This window comes from Salmo salar, chromosome ssa10 (assembly GCF_905237065.1).
Source record: "Salmo salar chromosome ssa10, Ssal_v3.1, whole genome shotgun sequence".
Classification (NCBI taxonomy): domain Eukaryota; kingdom Metazoa; phylum Chordata; class Actinopteri; order Salmoniformes; family Salmonidae; genus Salmo; species Salmo salar.
Genome location: NC_059451.1, coordinates 55171265 through 55186419, shown reverse-complemented (window position 1 = coordinate 55186419; position 15155 = coordinate 55171265). Strand labels below are relative to the sequence as shown.

General features: G+C 46.9%; 1 protein-coding gene across 21 annotated transcripts in view; it reads right to left on the bottom strand.

Annotated features, from left to right (window-relative positions):
• The window catches only part of kif1aa (kinesin family member 1Aa), a 160810-nt gene that overhangs the window by 45088 nt on the left and 100567 nt on the right, over positions 1–15155 (bottom strand). For 14 of the 21 annotated variants that reach the window (XM_014123746.2, XM_014123749.2, XM_014123750.2 and 11 more), the window contains 5 exons: positions 14069–14177; positions 13583–13649; positions 12450–12534; positions 11982–12087; positions 6537–6563 (listed from right to left, as the gene is read on the bottom strand). In XM_014123746.2, coding sequence (XP_013979221.1) covers positions 6537–6563; positions 11982–12087; positions 12450–12534; positions 13583–13649; positions 14069–14177 — 394 coding nt within the window. The remainder of the gene's footprint in view (positions 1–6536; positions 6564–11981; positions 12088–12449; positions 12535–13582; positions 13650–14068; positions 14178–15155) is intronic. The other 7 variants (XM_014123748.2, XM_014123751.2, XM_045687955.1 and 4 more) reach the window with 1 other exon arrangement.

The window sequence follows — 15155 nt, the reverse complement described above, 5'->3', positions numbered from 1 at the left end:
TCAGATCTAACAGAACAAACCCCTCTCCTTCTTCTCCACCCCTCCCTCCTTCTCCTTCAGCCCCCCCTCTCCCCCAGCCCCGGTGTCCCTCAGCCCCGGTCCCCTTCAGCCCCGGTCTCCTTCAGCCCTCTCTCCTTCACCTCTCTCTCCTTCTCCTTCAGCCCCCCTCTACTTCAGCCCCCCTCTCCTTCAGCCCCTGCCCCCTTCAGCCCCCTCCCCTTCAGCCCCCCTCTCCTTCTCCTCCACCCCCTCTCCTTCTCCTCCACCTCTCTCTCCTTTTCCTTCAGCCCCCCGCTCCTTCAGCCCCCCCGCTCCTTCAGCCCCCCCGCTCCTTCAGCCCCCCCTCTCCTTCAGCCCCCCTCTCCTTCTCCTCCACCCCCTCTCCTTCTCCTCCACCTCTCTCTCCTTCTCCTTCAGCCCCCCTCTCCTTCAGCCCCCCGCTCCTTCAGCCCCCCTCTTCTTCAGTCCCACTCTCCTTCAGCCACCCTCTCCTTCAGCCCCCTCTCCTTCTCCTCCACCCTCTCTCCTTCTCCTTCAGCCCCCCTCTCCTTCAGCCCCCCCTCTCCTTCAGCCCCCCGCTCCTTCAGCCCCCCTCTCCTTCAGCCCCCTCCCCTTCAGCCCCCTCCCCTTCAGCCCCCCGCTCCTTCAGCCCCCTCTCCTTCAGCCCCCTCTCCTTCAGCCCCCTCTCCTTCTCCTCCACCCCCTCTCCTTCAGCCTCCGCTCCTTCAGCCCCCCCTCTCCTTCAGCCCCCTCTTCTTCAGTCCCCCTCTCCTTCAGCCCCCCTCCCCTTCAGCCCCCTCCCCTTCAGCCCCCTCTGCTTCTCCTCCACCCTCTCTCCTTCTCCTTCAGCCCCCCTCTCCTTCAGCCCCCTGCTCCAGCCCCCTGCTCCTTCAGCCCCCCTCTCTTTCTCCTCCACCCCCTCTCCTTCTCCTCCACCTCTCTCTCCTTCTCCTTCAGCCCCCCTCTACTTCAGCCCCCCCTCTCCTTCAGCCCCTGCCCCCTTCAGCCCCCTCCCCTTCAGCCCCCCTCTCCTTCTCCTCCACCCCTCTCCTTCTCCTCCACATCTCTCTCCTTCTCCTTCAGCCCCCCCTCTCCTTCAGGCCCCCGCCCCTTCAGCCCCCCTCTCCTTCTCCTCCACCCCCTCTCCTTCTCCTCCACCCCCTTCTCCTTCAGCCCCCTCTCCTTCAGCCCCCCGCTCCTTCAGCCCCCCCTCTCCTTCAGTCCCCCTCTCCTTCAGCCCCCCTCTCCTTCTCCTCCACCCCCTCTCCTTCTCCTCCACCTTTCGCTCCTTCTCCTTCAGCCCCCCCTCTCCTTCAGCCCCCCGCTCCTTCAGCCCCCCGCTCCTTCAGCCCCCCCTCTCTTTCAGCCCCCTTCTCCTTCTCCTCCACCCCCTCTCCTTCTCCTCCATCTCTCTCTCCTTCTCCTTCAGCCCCCCCTCTCCTTCAGCCCCCCGCTCCTTCAGCCCCCCTCTTCTTCAGTCCCCCTCTCCTTCAGCCCCCCTCTCCTTCAGCCCCCCTCTCCTTCAGCCCCCTCTCCTTCAGCCCCCTTCTCATTCTCCTCCACTCCCTCTCCTTCTCCTCCATAATTTAGTCCATACATTGATGAATGAGGACTTCCCCTTAGCAAATAATCACAACTTGAAAGCAGTTATGTTTCTGGCCCGCCGCCCAGCACAGCCTTAAATCTGAAACCGCTCATCCAAGCAGAGAAACGTAAGAGGAAACCAATGTTTCTGTAGGCCATTAAAGGGAGATAAATCGTCCCGTTCATAGAGTTCAGATGTTGAAGGCCGGCTGTTGGCATTTGTACTGAGATGACCTGGTGGGAAAGCTAGCTGTGTGTCTGTCAGAGGGAAGAAGACAGAGAGCGAGAGGAGAACAGCTGTTATACCGTGGGACGAGAGGAGGAGAGGAGAGCTGCTGTTATACTGTGGGATGAGAGGAGAGGAGAGCTGCTGTTATACTGTGGGACGAGAGGAGAGGAGAGAGCTGCTTCAGTGGAAATGTGTCTATGGACCTAAAGGAGGTATAGCCTCTCTCATCCATTAAACTTCTAACTGCTGAACTCCCTGCTCACACACGCTGCATGCAAGGGCCATGCCCAGGTCACAGAGCAGGCCCGGGTCACAGAGCAGGCTCGGGTCACAGAGCAGGCCCAGGACACAGAGCAGGCCCAGGTCACAGAGCAGGCCCAGGTCACAGAGCAGGCCCGGGTCACAGAGCAGGCCCGGGTCACAGAGCAAGCCCGGGTCACAGAGCAGGCCCGGGTCACAGTGCAGGCCCGGGTCACAGAGCAGGCCCGGGACACCGAGCAGGCCCAGGACACCGAGCAGGCCCGGGTCACAGAGCAGGCCCGGGTCACAGAGCAGGCCCGGGTCACAGAGCAGGCCCAGGACACAGAGCAGGCCCAGGACACAGAGCAGGCCCAGGTCACAGAGCAGGCCCAGGTCACAGAGCAGGCCCAGGACACAGAGCAGGCCCAGGACACAGAGCAGGCCCAGGACACAGAGCAGGCCCAGGACACACAGCAGGCCCAGGACACAGAAATGTTAAATCTCTCCTTGTCCATGTCTGTAATCCCAACATATTTCAAGGTGACCACCATTGTCCCTGTTCCCAAGAATTCAAAGGTATTCTGCCTAAATTACTATCGCACTTTAGCACTCACATCTGTAATTATGAAGTGCTTTGAAAGGCTGGTCATGACACACATCAACACAATCATTCCAGACTCCCTGAACCCACTCCAATTTTCATGCCGCCCCAACAGATCCACAGATGACGCAATCTCAATTGCACTTCAGACTGCCCTCTCCCACCTGGACAAGTGGAACTGAGAATGCTGTTCATTGGATTACAGCTCAGCGTTCAACACCATAGTGCCCTCCAAGCTCATCACTAAGCTCAGGACCCTGGGACTGAATATCTTCCTCTGCAACTTGATCCTGGACTTCCTGACGGGCTGCCCCCAGGTGGTGAGGGTAGGCAACAACAGATCCTCCACGCTGACCGTCAACACGGGAGCCCCTCAGGGGTGTGTGCTTAGTCCCCTCCTGTACTCTCTGTTCACCCAGCTGCACGCGACCGATCGTAATGCCCATGATCAATTTGGAGAGCAGCTGCATGCGACCGATCGTAATGCCCATGATCAATTTGAAGAGCAGCTGCATGCGAAATTCCTATACAAATATTGAAACCATTTAATGAGAAACTAAAAGATGTACAACAATAAAATGCGTGACCGACTGGCTCGATTCGGTCTTATGTATCAAAATTTGAAATTGTGTTTTTTACATTGGATAAAAATAGAGACTCCGAGCTAGAAAATGGTGTATCACACACTACATTAAGGAATAATGGAAAAGTAATTCTGCTTTGAAAGTTGATAAACTTGTAACCTCACTTTTGAAAAAATGGCCCTTGAAGGTTTTGGTACGTAACTGGAGAGCTCTTCTTTGTCTACACTCATTCAGCATCATTCACACTCTCTTAAGCCTTGGCCCCACCCATCTCTTTAAGGATTCACATGTGAGACCATGTACTAAACAAATAAAGATTTCAAGACTAAAGGCTGGTTTATACTACGGGTGTGTTCGTAAATTCAATCTGGAAAGCCAGAGTGTGCTCAGAGTGCACTCTGGGCGTTCGTAAACTCAAGATTGTCAGATTGTACATTCCTAAATTCAGAGCATTTTGCTCTCGGAGCGCACACTGGACGCTTTGGCCGATGAGTAGGGTTGATCCGAGCGCTCTGACCTACCAACAGCAGTCAAGCACCCAAGCTAATTGGCTAACATTGGGTAGCGTGCTAGCTACATCCAGACACAAATGAGAGAACACCTCAATCTGACCATTTTACTCTCCCTAGCAGAGCTGGTTAGGCTGTTTTTGTTATCCAGAGCTTTGGTGACTGTGCTGCTGGCAACAATTTAATTACGCTTTTTTGCAGACGTTTATTGACACCAGCCATATTCAACGGATGTTGAGAGTTCGTAAATTCGTCAGTTATTTTGCACTCTGACACACTTAGACGAGAGTGCTCTGAAATCAGAGTAGATAGCCAGAGTGAATTTACGAACGCACCCTACTTCTATCGACATTTGTCACAGTGACATCATGAACATTCTATTGACATAGTTACTTTCATAGTGGAATCTTTTGCTTAGACATGTAGTTAACAGTAGCTAGCTAGCTAAACAATGAACCATAATCCCAACTCATAACGTTACTACCCTTCATGAATCCGCAGGTAGCTAACCAAGCTAACATTAGGCTATAACTAACAATGCAAATGGTTCTGAGATATGAATAATATTACTACACAGATCATACACGTAAAGTTACCTACCTAGCTAACAGTACACTTTAACTTGAAATGAAAATGACTTTCTGACATAATTAGAAACGTGTAATATCTGAAAATATAACTAGCTAGACTATTTTACCGGTCTACATGGATGAATGCTTCTCCCTCTGTCACGAATGCCACGGTTGCCCTTTAGTTTGAAGATGTAATCCAGAGACAGGTGTTTTACACAACAGCCTTCTGTGTGTGTTCTCTTTTCGACTCACTCTGCATTATTGCAATCAAACGGCAGAATTTTCTCCATCTCCTTAGCTATTATACTCTAATACCACCGGGCATTCCACAACTTGGTTGTCCAGAAAATGGAGAGCAACACTTTTTCAGTTATACTAGGTGATATATTTAAAAAAAAAGCTGCGTTAGAAATAATTACCTACACATACTGCGCAGCTCATGTTATAGACAGAAACAAGCGACATGGCAGACCAATCCAAACTCATCGCTCGGCATGTCCAGCCCATCCATTATCTCAGCCAATCATGGCTAGCGGAAAAGGTTATTTTTCCATGGCTAAACCAACTAGGCTCATAATTTAATAACTGTATTCGTATTTACAGATGGCATACAAGTTTGTTATTAAGGCACATGAAAGTTCACATGTTACAGAAGGCATTTCTGCCAAAAAAAACACACTTGATAATTTTTTTTAAATGTACGTTCAAATGGCTCTCCTGTGAAGTAGTGATGCGCGACATACGCCTAGTTTCCTGAAAGGAGTCATACCTTGTCAATTTACATTGTGTAATTGATTTGACGGTCCCTAACTAGCCACAGAGATAGGCTATCCAAAGTCAAACCAATTTTGCCACGGTCGCACACCGGCCTGTTGGCTAGCACTAGCTAGCATAGGCTACTTCCAGACACAAGACCTGGTTGAACTGTTTCAAGTTATCTTGAAGGGTGAATTACTAACTGTGTACTGTTTTGGCAGAGTGGAAGTACACATGCTTCTCACGTTCGAAACAGACATACGAGAGACACACACATCAAAGCTCGCCTCCAAGACCTGAATCTCATTCTAGAACGCATTTACTAATGGGGAGAATGGAAACCGCCCCCTTGATACTATCAGCTTCTTGCACATCTCTTTATAAAGCCTTGAGTGTTTTCAAAAGAAGTTGATTGCATAACTTCATACCAAAGTTTAAGATTATGTTTGGCTTCCATATAATGTTTACAAGTTGCTATTTTGGAAAGATTTTTTATGATTTTATCAATGCTATAGGTCTTTCAGCAGGATGCTATAGGTCTTTCAGCAGGATGCTATAGGTCTTTCAGCAGGATGCAAAATGAAACCTGTTCTGTGTCAGAGTATGAACTTGATTATTATTGCCCCCTAGTGGCAATGCAGAGGTTTGTGACTGAAAAAAAGATCAACAGAGATCATCAGTAAATGGGGAAAATGACAAACAATGCATGTTTGTTTCACTTCATCAAATGTCTGGCTTGTAGCTTGTACTGAAAACGTCCCTGTACAGAAGCACCAGACAAAAAGAGGAGACAGAAGCTGAAATACTGGCCCCACAACACAAAAAAAACAGCCAGTCAGTTCAGCACTGTAGGAAGCAAAGCAAGTCATGCATGCAGCCCCCGTACACCATCAGCTTTTGGTCGCATCCCCAGACCCCGAAGTCTCAGTCAGCCCCAGTCCCAAGACCGCACAGTCACAGCCAGCCCCAACCCCAGCCCCAGCAGTCCCAGACAGCCCCAACTCCAGACCCCGCAGTCCCAGCCAGCCCAAGATCCCAGTCCCAGCCAACCCACAACCCCAGACCCATCAGTTCCAGCCAGCCCCAGACACTGTAGTCCCAGCCAGCCCCAGTTTCCAGCCCTCAGCTCCAGCCTCCAGACCTACAACAGCTCAGCAACAAACACACATCCAGGAGAAAGAGAGAGAGAGAGAGGAGGGGTGCAAAGATACATCACAGTCCCTCACATCTCCTCAAGAGGAGAAAGAGAGATCAGAAAAAAAGCAAGGGGAGGAGGAGAGAGCAGGAGAGCCAAAACCCACAGTGGAAAACCATGGAAATTAGAATGATGGATGTATGGATGACTTGGTGTTTAAAATGGAGTGAGAGTGAAAACATGAAAATAGATAATGAATACGAAATCAGATGTTATCTAACTGAATTGTAGAATGGGAGGAGAGGGATTTGATGTAAATCATATACCTAGGCATGTCCGAATCAAGAAACTGTCTGCAAAAAACAACAAAACAACATTGTGTTAGTGGAGTGGACTGGAGGGAGAGAAATGTCAGCATGTCCTGTCCCCTGAGCAGAGGCCAGACTAGACCACATATGGGTTCAAACGGCATCTGTTTTCTTTCAAGTGCAAACCAAGCCCTTCTGGCACTCCAGGCAGGCAGAATCAATCAAAACGCTCAAAGTATTTGACAGAAACAAAAACTATTTGAACCCAGATCTGCATTGGACAATCCCACACTCTGCCCTGGTGCTGGACACTCCCCTCCACTCAGGAGGACCTTTCTAACCAGATCAACATCCTGGGTTGGAGGTCAAGGAATGCAGAACCATGTTGATACCTGTATATGGAGATGGTATGGCCATTAGGACCAGACAGACCACTGCAACAGTCTGTCTGGGGCCTCTGTTCCTGTATTGGTCCTTTGTGATGGCAAGCAAACCCAGGTCTGAGGAATGGTATTTGAGTTAGGTGAAAGGTTACTAGTAACGCAGTGTGGTTAAACCATAATAGAGGTCGTCACGACAGTTACATTATTCTGTAAAAACAACATTGTATGTTACATGGAGAGTAAACAGTAACATAAGGCATTACAGTGAAGTGCTACGGTGTAACACAGCATGACGCTATGCAGCTTTAGTGACTTACTGAGGTATGGTGACTTACTCTGCTGAGTGAGTTAGTTAGGGATGCATGCCAGTGAGTGGATAATGCGGTCTTGAAATGGCGGAAAGTATTCAGACCCCTTGACTTTTTCCACATTTTGTTACGTTACGCCTTATTATAAAATGTAGTAAAAAAAAAAATCATCATTCTACACACAGTAACCCATAATGACATCACAATGCCCCATAATGACATCACAATGCCATCACAATAACCAGCTTTTTAGAAATTTTGCTATTTTATAAAAAATCTCTGCAGATCCTCTCAAGCTCTGTCAGGTTGGATGGGGAGCGGTGCTGCACAGCTATTTTCAAATCAAATTTTATTAATCACATATTTATTAGTCACCTCCCTGACCAAGGCCCTTCTCCCCCGATTGCTAAGTTTGGCCAGGTGGCTAGCTCTAGGAAGAGTCTTGGTAGTTCCAAAAATGTTCCATTTAAGAATGATGAAGGCCACTGTGTTCTTGGGGACCTTCAATGCTGCAGACATTCTTTGGTGCCCTTCCCCAGATCTGTGCCTCAATAAAATCCTGTCTCTGAACTCTACGGACAACTCCTTTGACCTCATGGCTTGGTTTTTGCTCTGACATGCACTGTCAACTGTGGGACCTTATATAGATATGTCCAATCAATTGAATTTACCACAGGTGGACTCCAATCAAGTTGTAGAAACATCTCAAGGACGATCAATGGAAACAGGATGCACCTCAGCTCAGTTTCGATTCTCATAGCAAAGGGGCTGAATACTTATGTAAATAAGGTATTTCTGTTTTTTATATTTTATACATTTGCAAAAATGTATAAAAACCTGTTTTCGCTTTGTCATTATGGGTTATTGTGATGTCATTATGGGGAATTGTGATGTCATTATGGGTTATTGTGATGTCATTATGGGGTATTGTGATGTCATTATGGGTTATTGTGTGTAGATTGCTGAGGAGTCTTTTGACTTAATCCATGTTAGAATAAGGCTGTAACTTAACAAAATGTGAAAAAAAATCAAGGGATCTGAATACTTTCCGCAGGCACTGTATATCCCATCATTACATACTATGCAAGAGGGTGAGGCCAATGAGGATCAAGATCGTCCGTCAGTTACAGGGCCACCAAGAAGCCCTTCATCCACAGAGTCTAGGGATCTATGTTACAGGGCCAGCAAGAAGCCCTTCATCCACAGGGTCTAGGGATCTATGTTACAGGGCCAGCAAGAAGCCCTTCATCCACAGAGTCTAGGGATCTGTGCTACAGGGCCAGCAAGAAGCCCTTCATCCACAGAGTCTAGGGATCTATGTTACAGGGCCACCAAGAAGCCCTTCATCCACAGAGTCTAGGGATCTATGTTACAGGGCCAGCAAGAAGACCTTCATCCACAGAGTCTAGGGATCTATGTTACAGGGCCAGCAAGAAGCCCTTCATCCACAGAGTCTAGGGATCTATGTTACAGGGCCAGCAAGAAGCCCTTCATCCACAGAGTCTAGGGATCTATGTTACAGGGCCAGCAAGAAGCCCTTCATCCACAGAGTCTAGGGATCTATGTTACAGGGCCAGCAAGAAGCCCTTCATCCACAGAGTCTAGGGATCTATGTTACAGGGCCACCAAGAAGCCCTACATCCACAGAGTCTAGGGATCTATGTTACAGGGACACCAAGAGAAGAGGGCATGTTCAGTTTGGCTAACAATCCTTTGTAGGTGTTTGTGTGCCATAGCATGTTGTTATTATGGCCATAGTGTGGTGTTGGATAGAGATGTCTGACATGGTGCAGAATAATCCTGCGAGGTTAGTTAGTAGTGGATAATGGTTAGAAGGGAGGATTATGCAGTGAACAGGGTGAGAGGTGGAATGACAGACGGACATTCAAAGCACAGCACCAGACTAGCATCAAGGAACGGAAGAGTCGCATAGCCAGCGTAGTGGTGAGGACACTCTAATATAACTGGCTGAAGCATTAAAGGTCCTCATACAGCACAACTACTACAAAGATAACGGCTTAACGTTTGATCATAATCAATCTGAAATCATTTGTTCTTTAAGTCACAATCTTTGCTTTCTACAAGTGATCTTGTGACCTGCTTCTAGATGTATAAAACCACATGTTGTTTTACCAAGCATCAGCTGCTTCAGTGGAACAGGAGAGGGGATTGAGGGGTGGGGGGAGGGAATAAATCCTCTTTGCCTGAAGTCTGTTAATCAGTTAAGCTGTGCATCTTGGCGGCGTGAGCTTCAAATATCCTTGCTAAGTCTGCTATGCATTAGCCATGGAGCACAGTGCATTCAACCAATACAGGAGCCTCTTCAGTCAACCAATACAGGAGCCTCTTCAGTCAACCAATACAGGAGCCTCTTCAGTCAACCAATACAGGAGCCTCTTCAGTCAACCAATACAGGAGCATCTTCAGTCAACCAATACAGGAGCCTCTTCAGTCAACCAATACAGGAGCCTCTTCAGTCAACCAATACAGGAGCCTCTTCAGTCAACCAATACAGGAGCCTCTTCAGTCAACCAATACAGGAGCCTCTTCAGTCAACCAATACAGGAGCCTCTTCAGTCAACCAATACAGGAGCCTCTTCAGTCAACCAATACAGGAGCCTCTTCAGTCAACCAATACAGGAGCCTCTTCTTTGTTTTCGAATGTCTACAAGCTTTTCGATAAATGTTGTTCAATCATATATAAAGAGAGAGCAGACTGTAGACTCCATTGGTACAGAGACCCAGTGTGTATATACTGTATGACCTGCAGTTCTTTAGGCTGAATTATAGCACCATTACTAGTGATGTTGTGAACTGCAGTGCCTTAAAGGAGTTGTGTTTAGTGGTTATATATTGTAGTGAACTGCAGTGCCTTAAAGGGGTTGTATTCAATGGTTATATATTGTAGAGAACTGCAGTGCCTTAAAGGGGTTGTGTTTAGTGGTTATATATTGTAGTGAACTGCAGTGCCTTAAAGGGGTTGTGTTTAGTGGTTATATATTGTAGTGAACTGCACTGCCTTAAAGGGGTTGTATTCAATGGTTATATATTGTAGTGAACTGCAGTGCCTTAAAGGGGTTGTATTCAATGGTTATATATTGTAGTGAACTGCAGTGCCTTAAAGGGGTTGTGTTTAGTGGTTATATATTGTAGTGAACTGCAGTGCCTTAAAGGGGTTGTATTCAATGGTTATATATTGTAGAGAACTGCAGTGCCTTAAAGGGGTTGTGTTTAGTGGTTATATATTGTAGTGAACTGCAGTGCCTTAAATATTGTAGTGAACTGCAGTGCCTTAAAGGGGTTGTGTTTAGTGGTTATATATTGTAGTGAACTGCAGTGCCTTAAAGGGGTTGTGTTCAGTAGTTTGGCTCTCTGTATCCCAGGGGAGGTTGTGCTCCTTGTCTGTGATGGGAGGGGGCGTGCTGTGCTGTTTAGGAAGGGGTATGTGTGTCACTTCACCCACTGTGTGCTGGTAGAGAGACACAGAGATTGGCTGAACCCACCGTGTGCTGGTAGAGAGACACAGAGATCGGCTGAACCCACCGTGTGCTGGTAGAGAGACACAGAGATTGGCTGAACCCACCGTGTGCTGGTAGAGAGACACAGAGATCGGCTGAACCCACCGTGTGCTGGTAGAGAGACACAGAGATTGGCTGAACCCACCGTGTGCTGGTAGAGAGACACAGAGATTGGCTGAACCCACCGTGTGCTGGTAGAGAGACACAGAGATCGGCTGAACCCACCGTGTGCTGGTAGAGAGACACAGAGATTGGCTGAACCCACCGTGTGCTGGTAGAGAGACACAGAGATTGGCTGAACCCACCGTGTGCTGGTAGAGAGACACAGAGATCGGCTGAACCCACCGTGTGCTGGTAGAGAGACACAGAGATTGGCTGAACCCACCGTGTGCTGGTAGAGAGACACAGAGATCGGCTGAACCCACCGTGTGCTGGTAGAGAGACACAGAGATTGGCTGAACCCACCGTATGCTGGTAGAGAGACACAGAGATTGGCTGAACCCTCCGTGTGCTGGTAGAGAGACACAGAGATCGGCTGAACCCACCGTGGGCTGGTAGAGAGACACAGAGATTGGCTGAACCCACCGTGTGCTGGTAGAGAGACACAGAGATCGGCTGAACCCACCGTGTGCTGGTAGAGAGACACAGAGATTGGCTGAACCCACCGTGTGCTGGTAGAGAGACACAGAGATCGGCTGAACCCACCGTGTGCTGGTAGAGAGACACAGAGATCGGCTGAACCCACAGTGTGCTGGTAGAGAGACACAGAGATTGGCTGAACCCACCGTGTGCTGGTAGAGAGACACAGAGATTGGCTGAACCCAAGGTGCGTGTGTCTCTAGAGCACCACAGAGCTTACGAAAGGCGGTGCTAGCATCGCCATAGTGATCGTGATCGTGCATTTACAGAATTCCTAGTGACATCATAGAATTTTAAAGGCAGGAGAAACACATCGCAAATGGAGTATTGGTTATTATGATGTAATCTTCAAATGTTCAGGACCGTAAAGGAACTTTGATGTAAACAGTTCAGTAAAAAATATTTATGCATCAACAAAATATAACTGAATGTTCTATATAACTAACTGTATATATTCTCTAAAACTTATATTGTCAAATCATCCCCACCCCCCCAAAAAAATCGTAGAATCGTGGAATTAGTCTGCTATTGGAACAGGATGACATTTGGGACGTAGACCTGTGGATGAGCCGTGGGTGATTGGGTCCCTTTTGACGGGTAGAATATGGGACATACCTGTCGTCCTGCATGGGTCTGACATACCCAGCTGACAGGATGTTGAGAGAGAGGATGTTGGGGTCTATGATGGTGTCGTCCCCCTCGGGAGAGTTACTTATACGCCCTGGGGAGTCGAGGAAGAGGAATAGGTGGGAAGGGGAAAAAGAGGAGGAAGACGAGGAGGAGGAAGAGGGGGACGAGAAGGAGGAGGTAGAGGAAGATGAGGATGAGGAGGAGGAGGAAGATGATGAAGAGGAGGAGAACTTACATACTGGAAATGTTGGTGTTAAATACATATTCAACACACACACACACACACACACACACACACACACACACACACACACACACACACACACACACACACAAAGACAGCACACACACACACACACTCACAAAGACAGCACACACTCAGGCACATGCACGTACACAACAAACAAACAAACAAACAAACAAACCGTCCACTTCAATGTGAGCCTGACTCACCCACAACCAGCTCCTGGACATCTTTCCACACGATGTCTTCACCTGTCTCATGAACGATTGTCACAGTTATTCTCCTCTGAATACCCTGTGGGGGGGGGTTGGAGAGAGAGAGCATTGACGAGAAGAAAAGGAGAGACGTAGTTTGAATAAGAGAGAGATAGAATTGTTAATGTACCATTAGAGAAGCCAGAGACATCAGAACACCAGGACAGAGAGATAACGTCCAGAGATAACAACGTAACAGAAACACAGCACGGGACGAACACAACACCAAGAATCAAAGCAACCAAATAGAGGCTGGAACTGGACTAGACTGGACTGAACTGGACTGAACTGGACTAGACTGGACTGAACTAGACTGAACTAGACTGAACTAGACTGAACTAGACTGAACTAGACTGGACTTCTCTGGCAGCGCTTTACTATCCACTCTCTGGGAGCATCTGGTTAACAGGAAGAAAGAGAAAGTATTTTATACACACTGAGTGTACAAAACATTCGGAACACTTTCCTAATGTTCATTTGCAACCCCCCTCCTTTTGCCCTCAGAACAAGTTCAATTCGTCGGGGCACGGACTCTACAAGTTGTCGAAAGCGTTCCACAGGGATTCCAATGCTTCTCACATTTGTGTCAAGAAGGCTGGATGTCCTTTGGGTGGTGGACCATTCTTGACATACACAGGAAACTGTTGAGCGTTAAAAAAACAGCAGCGTTGCAGTTCTTGACACAAACCGGTGCTCCTGGCAGTCTTTTGTCTTGACTATTCACCCTCTGAATGGCACACATACACAATCCATGTCTCAATTGTCTCAATTAAAAATACTTCTTTAACCTGTCTCCCATATTATTCTATATGCTTCTATATTATTCTATATTATTCTAAATGATTCTATATTATTCTATATGATTCTGTATTCTTCTATATGATTCTATATTCTTCTAAATGATTCTATATTATTCTATATGATTCTATATTATTCTGTATGATTCTATATTCTTCTATATGATTATATATTCTTCTATATGATTATATATTATTCTATATGATTCTATATGATTCTATATTCTTCTATATATCCACCTGCAAATCAGTTCAATCATAACTATCATTCCACTCCCTAAAATGACTCACCTGGTGCAGCATGAACGTCCCATGGCAAGGCATGCCTCCTCTATGGTCCACTCCTGCTGGGATGTAGCTGTAGGGCAGTAACAAACCTCTCATTGATTTCACATCGGCCAATAAGTTCTGAATGATATTAAAGCTGTTGCTGATATTGTTGTTCTCGTAACTCTGGTTCTTGCATCGACATTCCACTGTGTTAATATACATTAAATCAAGATGTTTGTAGTACAGAACAGGCTTACCATTTCACCCACCAGTCTCTGAGTCTCTGAGTCTCTGAGTCTCTACATGTACAGTGCAGTGGAACCTTTTTTGGTCTATTTCTTTTCTAGTGAACCAACCAGAAAGGATGTGAACCGGCCAACAGATCAGGCCAGTTGACAGTGGTAGATAATCATTCATAGAACCGGGTTTACAAAAGGTTTTGGTGAGATGGTTTGCTGTGAAGTACAGTGTAATCCTGTGGTTGTGATTGTGGTGACTAATACTCACTCTCCACTGGCCTCCAGCTCACAGATCTCGAAGAACACCATGAGGTCATACTTGCAGTGGCAGGGCCCGGCTGTAGGGCGCATCAGGGCAGTCAGCTTGGTGGCAGGGACTAAAGGGGAAGAAGGTGAAGGGAGACAAGGTTACCGCCAAGGATACTTACTCTCCAATAGCAGGGAACATGGAGAACTGTGAAGAGAGAAGGGCTGAAAAAGAGATGCGATCAGAGAGATGCATGGAGAGAGAAAGGAACCATTCAGTACAGTCCTGTGGAAATGGAATGAGATCACTCAGTCAGGATGGCCACAAAGCCCAGTAAGCAAGCAATCATCCCTTAACATTAGAGAGGATTGCCTCTGGAGATGGAAATTAGTATTGTAGCTAAATCGGGTGAAAATTTGTTGTGCTTGATCCCTGACAAATAAACTAATAAAATATTACAAATAAAACAAAATCAATGAAACAAATTATTTGCATCTATATACAATATTCCCCAAGTATAAGAAACATTGTATGGAAAAACTGCATTATTACAATGTATATAGCCCAGGTCCTGAGAAAAATCAGTGAACGTAATCATCACATCAGAGACAGGTTTTATTATCAAACAGGTAAAGTCTGACCCTACATCAATTACTCTGAAGACTGTCTGTTACCCACTTCTATCAATTACTATGAAGACTGTCTGTTACCCACTTCTATCAATTACTATGAAGACTGTCTGTTACCCACTTCTATCAATTACTCTGAAGACTGTCTGTTACCCACTTCTATCAATTACTATGAAGACTGTCTGTTACCCACTTCTATCAATTACTCTGAAGACTGTCTGTTACCCACTTCTATCAATTACTCTGAAGACTGTCTGTTACCCACTTCTATCAATTACTATGAAGACTGTCTGTTACCCACTTCTATCAATTACTATGAAGACTGTCTGTTACCCACTTCTATCAATTACTCTGAAGACTGTCTGTTACCCACTTCTATCAATTACTATGAAGACTGTCTGTTACCCACTTCTATCAATTACTCTGAAGACTGTCTGTTACCCACTTCTATCAATTACTCTGAAGACTGTCTGTTACCC